Genomic DNA, 12525 nt, shown 5'->3' with positions numbered 1-12525 from the left:
ATATAAATTTAAGTTGCAAACTTTAACGAGATGCTAACTTTCTGATGGAAACTATATTTTTTTTCAGAGACAGTGATACCTTTCTGGATAATTGACACTGACTACAGCCGATATGCGTTAGCTTACAGTTGTGTTAATGATGTACCCAACAACCGAAGAGCAGGTAAAATGCATGATTAAAATATTAATTGTTTTAAAAAAAATCTCGAAAGTGTTAGAATGCGGAACACATTGACTAGGTAATCTGCAGATTTCCTGATACCATCCGGCAAAGTGTTAAATGTAATTTAAAAAAATCGGCGTTCCGTCCCGGTATAGAGTGAAAGTAACAAAAAATTGTGTTTTTTGTATGGGAGCCCCCCTTAAATATTTGCTTCATTTTAATTTTATCATTAATTATTAAAATTCAAATATAATTAAGGGTTTTGTGAAAATTTCAAGTGCCTAACTGTTACCGTTACTGATTACGAGCCAAAAAGGCTAAAAATCACGTTTCTTGTATGGATGCCCTCCTTAAATATTAACTTTATTTTATTTTAAGTATTTGTTGTTATAGCGGCAACACAATCTGTGAAAATTTCAGAAGTCTAGCTATAGCAGTTCTTGAGATACAGCCTGATGACATACAGACGGACAGACGGACAGACATCGAAGTCTTAGTAATAGAGTCCCGTTTTTACTCTTTGGGTACGGAACCCTAAAACGCTTATTTTTTCACTTTACCTAGTTAGATTGCATAGTGACGAATGGTACATCATTAAATTGCGGAAGACAGTGAACGAAACACTTTTGTTACGCTCGATCGTTGGGACTGCGCCTGTCTGTAGGAACAGACAGGCGCAGTCCCAACGATCGACAAAAATATAACAGATCAAATCATCGAACATAGGAATGTTCGATGATTTGATCTGTTATATTTTATCAGTGGAGTAACATTAACAACAACATTGAAGTTAATATTGAATATTTTATCTTTTGTTTTTTTTTTCTTATTATCAAATAAGTGGCGGGAAAACTATGTTCTTGTAACAATAATTTTTAACATCGATTTTCTATTTGGTAAAGTCCAAAGTCTAGTCAAAGTCTAAGTAAAGTCAATGCAGTCAAGGACTCAAGTCGGTCGATTCAGTAAAATAGTAGACACTTCACTGAAACTTTCGATGGAGTTTAGGTGGGAACACAAAAGGCACGTTTCTGAAAGTTGTACCACTGGCCTACACGTCTTGTGCATGATAACAAAATATATATTTAAATGGTTAATATTCTACTTATAAAACACATTTAAAACCCAGAACAATCTTATGAAATTCTTGGCAAAACTCTTCCTTAGTTTATGTCCTAATTTAAAAAAAAAAACTTTGACTTAAGCATGTCAACCTTATGACTGCCATACACGCTACGATCTACCGGAGAGGTCATCTGCAGGTATGCCTGCGCAGGCGTCACTCGAAAGAATTGATTTTTGATTTTGCGCCGGTCGCCTGCGCAGGTCCAAACAACTGCACAGGTCTTTCTTTCACACACATTCAGATTAGTATACCTGCACAGGTAGACCTCTACGGTATACCGTAGCGTGTATGGCTAACATAAGAGTGTTTTTTTTTCTAGTTGATTTGATCTGTTATATTTCACCAGTGTAGGAACAGTTTAGTTAAAATTTAATATTAATTTATTCCTTTGTAAATGTCCTAAAAATTATATTCAACTAGCTGTCCCGGTGAACTTCGTGTCACTTTAAAACCTTCTCTCGACTTCTACGAATATTTTAAGACTAAAATTAGCCGAATCCGTTCAGCCGTTTTCGAGTTTTAGCGCGACTAACACTACTACACTACACACTATATTTTTATTTATTTTTTATATATAAGATAATCCCTATCCCTATAACTAAATAACATGATATTTTATTCAAACAAGAACCTGTTTTATGCAAATTACCGTATGCATGGTCGGTAGTCTGCAGATTGCCTAGATATTTTACAGATTATCTAGGTATTGTAAGAATTTAATCAACTTTTTGCACTTTAACTGACTCATCCAGATAATCTGAAGAAAACTGGTTTACACACATTAACGGTAACATATATATTAACATTTTAGTATACAGTTGGAAATTGAGCAGATCAAAAGGATTATCAGCTATTGACAACAATTTTATCAACACCGCAATGAACGATATCCAGGTGTTGGATAACATGTATTTTGAAACGATCGATCAAACGGACGATGCCTGCTTTTACTTACCTGAGTATGTTCCCGGACAGACGGTTACTTTCCCTGGACAGTGTGATCAAAATATAAGAGTTGTGCAAAACTTTAATGCTACCGCTGTAAGTATTTGGAAATAATAACTTTGTTTTATTAGACTGGGTTGCACCAACTAACATTGACTTTAACCTTAACTATAACCCGAAAAAATTGACAGATGTCGTATGAGAATATGGGGTGTTTAGACGCCATATTTAACTTTAACTTACATTTTAATATTTCTTTTGTTCCGTCTAGTATCAAGGACGCTGGAGGATGATCGAAACCTACCCATCAGACTTCCAAGGCGGTGACTGTAGTGACGCTACATACACTATCAACGAACAGGGATCTGTAGATGTGTACAATACGCAAGTCATAAGTCAGAATCTCGATACTGTTAACGGGAATGCAGTGTTAGCGACGACTGATGGTAGTGGAAAATTACTCGTCACCTTCCCCGACGGTAAATGATTATTTTAATGCTGAAAGTACTTTTAACACTAGAAATAAATACATATTATGATAATTTATACATAATATTATGTTTCGTTTACTAAATTGTTATTTTTTGTTCTAGCCCCATTTGCGTCTGAGTATTGGATTTTGGATACGGACTATGATAATTTTGCTCTTGTCTATAGCTGTTTCAACGTCAACAGTGAAGAACGTAGAGGTAAAAGAGTTAAAATATATTATTTGAATAATTATTATTAATATATCCAGATTACTGGTTACTTTAGCATAAGCTGAAGAAGTATAATATTATGAATTAAAACAATTTTTTTTTTATTTTAGTCTGGAGCTGGAAGCTAAGTCGTACAACTTCTCTTAGCACTGAATCACAAAACGCTATTAACGCAGCAGTCGATTCAATCAATGTACTGAATGATCGGTACTATGAAAGGATAGACCATTCAGATGATGCCTGTTTCTATTACCCAATACCTGATGGAAATCCTGTTATATTCAGAGGCCAGTGTGATGAAAGTATAGAAGTGGTACAAAACTTTGATGCTGTGGCGGTAAGAATTACTTATGAAACAGACTTCTTGTTACTTTTTTGAGGCACTTAATGCCGGCAACACACCTGCAGCTCTTCTAATGTTGCGAGTGTCCATGGGCGACGGTAGTTGCTTTCCATCAGGTGACCCGTTTCCTCGTTTACCACCTTATTTATATTTAAAAAGAAACTTAACATGCGACGCTGTATTTTAGATACAATGTTAAATATCGTTTCGTAGTTGCTTTCCATCAGAGGACCCGTTTTCTCGTTTACTCGCTTATTTATATTTAAAAAAAAAACTTAAAATGCGACGCTGTATGTTAGATACAATGATATAATCGGTTTTTTTCAGTACATGGGTAAATGGTATGACTTAGAGAGCTATCCGGTAGCATTCCAAGACGGTACTTGCCCTACTGCCACATACGAGCTGACTGGTGATGGAGTCTCTGTTTACAATACTCAAGTAGTGGCCCAAGAACTGGACTTTATTTATGGGCAGGCTCAACTTGCTTCTACTGACGGATCAGCTAAGCTGTTAGTTACCTTCCCAATTGCTGGAACAGATAGTAAGTTTGTATTTCACCCATATTATTTTATTGATGTGACTAAATAAGTATGTTACCATGACAACGTCCATCGCTATCCCGTCCCACAAACAATGGTCGTCAGTCTCGAGTTGTAATAATTTACTATTATTTATTCAACAAATGCACTTATCAATATAATAAGTACCCAGTAGCCGATTCTCAGACCCACCGAATATGCATACAAAATCAGTAAAGCCGTTTCGGAAGATAATGATTTGCCGGTACATTTGTTACCAAAGACATTTTTAAAACGAGCATCATTTAATTTCAGTAATGACGCCACCGTCACCCTACTGGGTACTAGATACGGACTACAGTAGCTTTTCGCTGGTTTACTCTTGTGTAAACGTTGATGAAGAACATCGCAGAGGTAAGATTATACTTTAACAGGTGTATTTTATAGCACTGTTTTAGTTTTCACAATATTTTTGGTGTTCATAAGAGCGTTATCTCTTAGGCCCCTTACACACTGCGACTTTTAGCAGCGATGCAGTCGCGCGTTTTCGAAACGCGCGATAGCATCGCGACACCCGCAATTTTTGCATCGATGCTGTCGCGCGTTAGTATCGATACAGTGTCGCGTTAGCATCGATACACACGCGCGACACCAGCAATGAACAGATTTTTGCATCGATGCTGTCGCGCGTTAGTATCGATACAGTTGCACGTTAGCATCGATACACACGCGCGACCCCAGCAATGAACAGATTTTTGCATCGATGCTGTCGCGCGTTAGTATCGATACAGTTTCGCGTTAGCATCGATCCACACGCGCGACAGCATTGATGCAGACGCGCGTTAGCATCGATGCAGATTTGCAGACGCGGGCGGACTGTAAATGGGTGGACCCAATACTTCCTCTGTTTACGTTTACGTTTCTTTTTTAAAAGTAATAATTTCAATCGAAAAAAAGTTTCAATCGAACTCATCGCGCTGTGATAGTTAACGAATGACTGACCACAATACGTTCGCCGTACTTTCGCGTCGTGGCTCACGTTAGCATCGATACAGTCGCGATGCTAACGCGATACAGCATCGATGCAGCGTCGCGATTGCATCGATGCTGCATCGCGACAGCATCGCTACTTTATCGCGACAGCATCGTGACTGTATCGATGCTTAAAGTAGTGCAAGTGTGTAAAGGTGGACTATTTGCGACTGCATCGATGCTGCTAAAAGTCGCAGTGTGTAAGGGGCCTAAAACGTTGTACCATGTAATTAACATTTTGCTTAAAATAAAAATTACTTTAATTATTTATTTACTAGCTGTTGCCCGCGACTTCGTCCGCGTGGACTTCAGTTTATAGCGCGCGGTGTCAACAAAATGGGTGTCAAAAGCTTTTTAAAACCCTGGTACCCCTTAAATCAAAATACCCAAAACAGCCGTGTAGTGTGCACATAATATGTTTTTTTTTTACTTATTAAACTTTTTATACCAAATTTTAAAGCTTATTTAGCGTTAAACAACTTAGCTGCATAATGCATTACACAACCTTAGCTTTGCCCAATGCCCATAAACTATTCATTATTTATTATTGGTAGACTGTTTCTGATATCTATGTTGGTAGGTGAGTTATTTAATAACATGTATACTCGTAACAATCGAAAGAATCGCAAATACTAATAACTCATCATGGTACCACCTCTTATAGAAATACATAATATGAGCAAGCGATAGCGCGATCTAGGCGACTCTTGGCGCCATCTGTTCCAGTTTTTGGAACTAACTTAATTTGAACAAATTTACGCATAAACACCCCCTTACAACCCCTTTTTCCAGTAAAAAGTAGCCTATGTCCTTTCTCAGGCTTTAGACTATCTGTGTACAAAATTTCATTACAATCGGTTCAGTAGTTTTGGCGCTGTTGTTTTTGAATTTGATATCTAAGTTGGTAGGTGAGTTATTAGTTAATAACTTGTACTTATAACAATCGAAAGAATCGAAAAATGTGTCTCATCATGGTACCACCTCTTATAGAAATACGCATGAGCAAGCGATAGCGCGATCTAGGGGACTCTTGGCGCCATCTATTTTGAGTTTTTGGAACTAACTTAATTTGACCAAATTTACGCATTTTCACCCCCTTACAACCCCTTTTTCCAGTTAAAAAGTAGCCTATGTCCTTTCTCAGGCTTTAGACTATCTGTGTACAAAATTTCATTACAATCGGTTCAGTAGTTTTGGCGTGAAAGCGAGACAGACAGACAGAGATACTTTCGCATTTATAATATTAGTATAGATAATATTCTAACGTATTAAAAACTATAAACAAAAACATACTAACTAATAAGTATGATTAGTTCTAAGTTACAATAAAGTAAAAAATAAAACGCCATCTGTTGAATCGTATTAGAACTAAAATGTTCATTCCATCGATATATTTCTGGATTTTTTATAATATTATACATAAAATATGTTTAAGATTTTTGAAATTTTATTTTAATACACATCCAAGACCCAGGAACATTGAAAACTTTTTGTTCCGCCTGCGGGACTCGAACCCAGGACCCCCGGGATGAGCGCTGGCCACGCGCAATGCGAATTCATTTTCATCGATATTTTCATGGAAATAAGATATTTTCCCACATCAAAATGTAGCCTATGTCCTTTCTCAGACTCTAGAATAACTGTGTACAAAATTTCATTGCAATCGGTTCAGTAGTTTTGGCGTGAAAGCAAGACAGACAGACAGACAGACAGACAGACAGAGATACTTTCGCATTTATAATATTAGTATGGATTTACAGTATCTAGCTGGAAGTTAAGCAGGGAGTGGAATCTTAATCAGACAGCAGTGGACGCTATCAATGCTGCTATCGCAAGAGTACCTGTACTAAGCCAAGATTATTATGTGACGCGAGGTCATGATGAAGAGTCTTGCTTCTATTATCCTGACAATGAAGGTGGACCGGTGGTGTTGAGCGGGAGCTGCGATATCGACAGCATCAACATCGTCTCCGGTTTCGATGTCAACGCTGTGAGTAACGTTCTTTGGTACTTTTTAAGTCGGGCTGTGGCCCAACACACATTCCCACCGCTGTATCTCCTGTGTCACCAGGATCGACAGCTGTATGCAACCACGAAAACCCTTGATATGATCTCAGGGAGCCAGAGGGACATGCTAAAGCCGTCTCTGGATCGCAACGAAATTTATCAGAAGAAGATAGGAGGAGTAGAAAGTACAATGATCTTTTTTTAATATGTGTTCAAAGTCCGAAAGTAGATTTTTAATTTTTCATCTTTCAGTTCTCCGGCAGTTGGTATGAAGTGGAACGGTACCCGTCAGAACTGCAGTCAGGTGATTGTGTGGCGAACGTCTATGAAGTTGTCGGAACAAATTCATTTGACGTTACGATGAGCATCGTAGACAATGAACGTACCACAGTCGTGACTGGTCCAGCTACTGTATCAGACAATAGAGGCATATTAGATGTCAACTTATCTAATGGGGAAGGCGGTAAGTTATTTATAATCACGTTGATTGTTTTTTTGTGTTTTGAATTTTATGTTCCGTTAAAGTAGGTAATCTTTTTTATGACTCGGTAAATAAATATTTGCGGTTTCGCTTTCAGTGAGCTTCGCTGGAACCATGTTCGTGGTGGATGTTGAATACAACGATTTCGCATTGCTGTACGCATGCGCTGATGTTGGCAATAGCAGCAGACAACGTAAGAAATATACATTTTCTTTGCTTTTTTTGGATGATACTATAAACCATTGGGAGCGTCCGTGGCCTAATGGGTAGACCTTTGGTTCGCACTCTTAGAAGGTGCAGGTTCGAACCCGGGTGGAGGCGTATTTTTATGAGACATTTTCTGATCTCAAGTAGGTACATAATACGACGAAGTACATAATAGACGCTCGTACGGTAAAGGAAAACATTGTGAGGAAACCCGCACATAGTTGGTCCCAGACGTATTGACTAGTTCTTTTCTCTGGACTAGGCCGACTATGATATGAGAATGCCATATGCGCTTGGGCATCACATCAAACACAGGACATTTAAAAATCTTGTCCCAGGCACTACAGTATTTGTGGAGTGGTTACTTCGCTCTGATAAATACTGTATAAATCATCCATTACGGATGTAAAGGCCTAGTTATAAACCATTACTCTTTTTTTTTATTTTTATAGATTTTTTAAATTAATTTCACGTTTTTCTCACAGTCTACAGCTGGAAGCTTAGCAGATCACAGGAAGGCCTATCTACTAACGCCAATGAAAGGATTGAGGCAATTGTCAACAATACCGTGGATTTGTTCAGCGGTTACTATGAAGAGACTGATCAGACTCTCAACGGTTGTTTCTACTATCCAGAATATGAAGGCGAACCTTCAATAGACTTAATTGGACCATGTGATGAAACTATACAAGCAAAACAAGACTTTGACGCAGAAAAGGTAAAAAAATTCACAAGGAGATGTTTGATTGTAATCAATTACGCGGCGGTTAGTCACTAAAGGTCACATTCAGAGACGTTTAATTATTATGATTTAAATTTATAGTTTGTGCGTTCTAAGATGATATGGGTGACAGTTTTCATGTTCCTTGCTACGGGTTTTTTTTACAAGAAAACAAAAAAGAATCAAAATATAATAAATTATATTCCATCTATAAAAACAAATGTTTCCTTTAATTGTAAATGAATAAAAATGAAAAGATGCTAAATGCTAACTTATTAATAAAAATTATAAATATTAACTGTGGAATAGGAGTATAAAATTATTGTTACGAAAACATTTGAAAAATGTCATATGCATGAAATGGAACTTATGTCAATAGAGATTGACTCGGTTGAATCGAAATCAAATCGATAAAAAAGGGTGGCCATCTTAAATCGCCGGCACCACTGAATTGCAATTCCTTTACGAAGTGATTCGATATTTTTAAACTATCGATTAATTTTTGTTAGGTAACTTCCCTACTATTGTCAATAGGCATGATGACTATTTTTTTTTCTTATCGGTACTTAATTGAAAGACACTTAAAAAACAGAAACATCATCGAAAGAATGACTCTAATAGCTTAAAAATTCACCAAGTTATGACAATTCAAATATTTCATAAAAAAGACCTGCCCGTAACGCTCCATACAAAGTGCTACGAAAGTATGACGTCAGTCTTTCGTAGTTTGTACGCATCGGAAGACTTTGTTCGACAGGTATATTAAATATTGCGTTTATGAAAGTGGTTTCATAACAAAAGTTGCTTTTAATTGCATAAGTTATCGATTTGTATACAAATATTAAGAAATTTAATTGAAAAAAAAATCGACTTGAATATCCAAATTTGAAGGCGCATATCAAAAAAAAATACAAATGCTATCAAGCTGAAATTTTGGGAACATTTATTTTTTACCATGATTTCTTAATTTTATTAACAAAATTCGCAAATCTTTGACCTTGCCATCATCCCTATTATAATGTGTCACGCATATCATCATAAAACGCACAAACTATAGTTTCATGAAAGATTTGACAAATAATAAAGGCTTACGTCAAAATATCCATGATTACACTTATGTAATTAATATTTATTTCTGAGTGCGGTAGTTAGTGTAAAAAATTCAGTAGCTGCCTCGTATATCGGTGATGTACACTCGTAGATATGTATAGCATAACAAATAGTACCTCTAATTAACAATTAATCTTTTAGTACCTCGGCCAATGGTATGAGATCGCCAGCTATCCTCAATTATTCCAATTTGGCGAATGTGCGCGTGCGATATATTCCCTCGGCGACGACGTCGTGGATGTATTCAACACTCAAGTTTTTAACCGCACTCTGGATACCATGACTGGAACTGCTGTCGTCGCTTCTACCGATGGCAGTGGATTGCTCTCAGTCACGTTCGAACTGGCGGGTGGAAGTAAGAATAATTAAAGTGTTACGGGAGACCTAAGGCTGCCTTCACATTAAGTCTAATCGCGAGTAGTGCGGCAGCCGCGCGGCTCGCGACGTAATGTGAAGGCAGTCTTAGACTAGCTGAAATAAAATCGTAATAAAATAAAACGTAGTGATTATATTATTCTCTTTGATCATATATGCGTGTACATAATAATAATAATTAATATAATGTTTTGTGTTTCAGTAGTCAACGTGGCCAATTACTACGTACTTGAAACGGACTACGAAAGTTTTGCGCTGGTGTACAGTTGCAGAAACTTAGATAATGGAAATAGACAAGGTAACTTATTGTGAATAAAAAATAACCCTTTACCATACCTCTTAAAAATTACAACTACCCCTTAATATTCAACTTAAAGTCTAAATCATAGAACATTTAGCACAATTAATAGAAATATTGTTTCTATCTTTTAGTTACAAGCTGGAAACTCAGTCGCGGTCCAACTTTAAGTAGTGAAGCGGAGGAAATCATGAAACCAATCATCGATTCAACCCAGGGACTGCTAGAAGAATACTATCAACCGACTAGTCAAACGGAAGACTCTTGTTTCTACATACCAGAGGTTAACACAAATGAGGCTCCTCTCTTCCGTGGTCGATGCGAAGAAATATCTGGAATGAATGGATTTGACCCCCAGAGGGTAAGTGCAGTGGCTCTTAAAAGTTACCAATTTTATACGTTAAACAAGTGAATTTATATACCTACTTACAGGTTTCTTGATAACCACTGTTACTATTTTTAGTATAAGTAGTATTTAGCATGTGTGGATAGAGAAACAAACTATTAACAAGGTCTCATCCTCGGATATATTTTTATAAAAAATATTATTGTTCTTGACAGTATGAAGGATGGTGGCATGAAATCGAGCGGTATCCAGTCGACGGCAATGTTGGTGACTGCATCAGCTCAACCTTCAGCGCTGTAGGCAACCAATACCAAGTCGTCGATACCAGCGTCTTCGACGTCGTCGCTGAAAGTAGCACCAGTACAGTCACAGTTACCAGTGATGGCAGACTCACGAAGACTTACAGCGATGGACGTGTTGAAGGTACGTAGCCAACATTTATTTGGCCAAAATAGATATAACTTTTTATAACGTATTCATAATAGCGGCCGCACTCAGAGTTTATGATTAACGAACTTTTGCCCGCGGCTTCGCTCGCGTTAAAAAGTATTATTATATACAAACTTTCATCCCCTATTTGAACCCCTTGGGATTGGAATTTATCAAAATCCTTTCTTAGCGGATGCCTACGTTATAACATCTACCTGCTTGCCAAATTTCAGCCCGATCCGTCCAGTGGTTTGGGCTGTGCATTGATAGATCACTATGTCAATCAGTCAGTCACCTTTGAGTTTTATATATATAGATTAACTTCAATTTAACATTGAGTTAAGTAAAACTTTTGAGTTGCCTGCCGCAGTAAATCGTTTTCTCTTCAAAATGAAGACTTCCCAGGCCAAGGATCTCTCTTACATTCGCAATATATCCTAGAACCGTTACATAAAATATTTGGTAGAAGTAGAAATGAATAAAACATATCTTGACATATCGATTTTTAGACCTTTTTCTTATAATTTCAGACGTATGGGTGCTTGCGACAGATTATGATAGTTATTCTCTATTGTACTCTTGCGAGAATATTCCTGATAGTGAATATATGAGAGGTAAGTTCTCATTTCGCAAAAAAAATATGTGAATAATTAAGTTATATTGTTGCCCAATGAATGTTTTTTTTTTTAATTTTGTAGTATGGAGCGCAAAACACAGTAAAGCAAGAAGTCTAACACAAGCTGCGCAATATTCTATGGCACCACTCATTGCTGCTAATAGAGTGCTGGAACCACATTTCTACCTGGCAGTAAACCAAAGTGATGACGCCTGTTTCCACTACCCAGAACAGAGCGGTGACCAGGTGATCCTACCTGGACAGTGTGATGAGAATATACCAGTTCAACAGCAGTTCGATCCAGCACAAGTAAGTTTAAGGTTACCTTAAAATGTAGTTCAAGCCATAAAGTTAATATACCTAGCGGAATAGAGAAACAAAGGCCTGAGCAAGCTCTTTTTTTTCAATTTTGGTTTCGTTTGACAGCTCGAGATTGTTGCTCTATTCCGCTAGGTATATTAACTTTATGGTTTAAACTTATAATATTTTGATTAATAAATATATATAGAATTTTTTGATCTTTAAAAAATGTTGAGTTATTTTTTTTCGTTATATTTTTATGTAATTTTTCAAATCTTTAATTTTACATTATCCTAATCAGACAGGTCCATTTTTATTAACATAGGAGTTAAAATATTGCATTTTCACAGTACACAGGGACATGGTATCAGATAGAGAGGTACCCTCAGATCCACGAAAGTGGATCTTGCGTCGGTGCCAGGTACACGCTGGACGAGGACACTGGCGTAGTGACTGTCCTGAACTGGCAAGTGATCGAGGACGCACTGGACACAGTGACTGGAACAGCTACTGTGAATTCAACTGACGGATCCGCTAAGCTAGTCGTCAATCTGCCCATCCGAGATGGTGATGATGGTAAGTAAACTAAGAATTTACAAGAAAAACTTTTCCACTTCATAATGAGAGATGGAAGGACTAACTTATAAAGTAAACACTTGTTGTCTATATAAAATTACATTGAATTCCAGTTTTAAATCCACGTTACTAAAACTCTTTGTTATTCTACTAAAATGCTTTGTTATTCTGTGGAAATTTGTGATAAAAACATGACAATTGCCGAAAGACAAACGTGGTATATCCTCT

The 12525-nt window shown here is 37.1% G+C and overlaps 1 protein-coding gene across 1 annotated transcript in view; it reads left to right on the top strand.

Moving 5' to 3' along the window:
• Positions 1-12525, top strand: part of LOC121726651 — a 37229-nt gene that overhangs the window by 23276 nt on the left and 1428 nt on the right. Inside the window, exons 39-56 of the mRNA XM_042114101.1 lie at positions 68-163; positions 2101-2330; positions 2506-2713; positions 2828-2923; positions 3046-3272; positions 3606-3822; positions 4115-4213; positions 6592-6821; positions 7091-7301; positions 7417-7512; positions 8012-8244; positions 9499-9712; positions 9935-10030; positions 10165-10391; positions 10592-10799; positions 11336-11419; positions 11504-11730; positions 12072-12297. Of these exons, the coding sequence (XP_041970035.1) occupies positions 68-163; positions 2101-2330; positions 2506-2713; positions 2828-2923; positions 3046-3272; positions 3606-3822; positions 4115-4213; positions 6592-6821; positions 7091-7301; positions 7417-7512; positions 8012-8244; positions 9499-9712; positions 9935-10030; positions 10165-10391; positions 10592-10799; positions 11336-11419; positions 11504-11730; positions 12072-12297 (3225 nt within the window). The remainder of the gene's footprint in view (positions 1-67; positions 164-2100; positions 2331-2505; positions 2714-2827; positions 2924-3045; positions 3273-3605; positions 3823-4114; positions 4214-6591; positions 6822-7090; positions 7302-7416; positions 7513-8011; positions 8245-9498; positions 9713-9934; positions 10031-10164; positions 10392-10591; positions 10800-11335; positions 11420-11503; positions 11731-12071; positions 12298-12525) is intronic.

The sequence above is a fragment of the Aricia agestis genome, chromosome 4, assembly GCF_905147365.1.
Source record: "Aricia agestis chromosome 4, ilAriAges1.1, whole genome shotgun sequence".
In the NCBI taxonomy this organism is placed as follows: Eukaryota; Metazoa; Arthropoda; class Insecta; order Lepidoptera; family Lycaenidae; genus Aricia; species Aricia agestis.
Note: the sequence above shows the minus strand (reverse complement) of the source record. Positions and strands in the feature narration are given on the sequence as shown.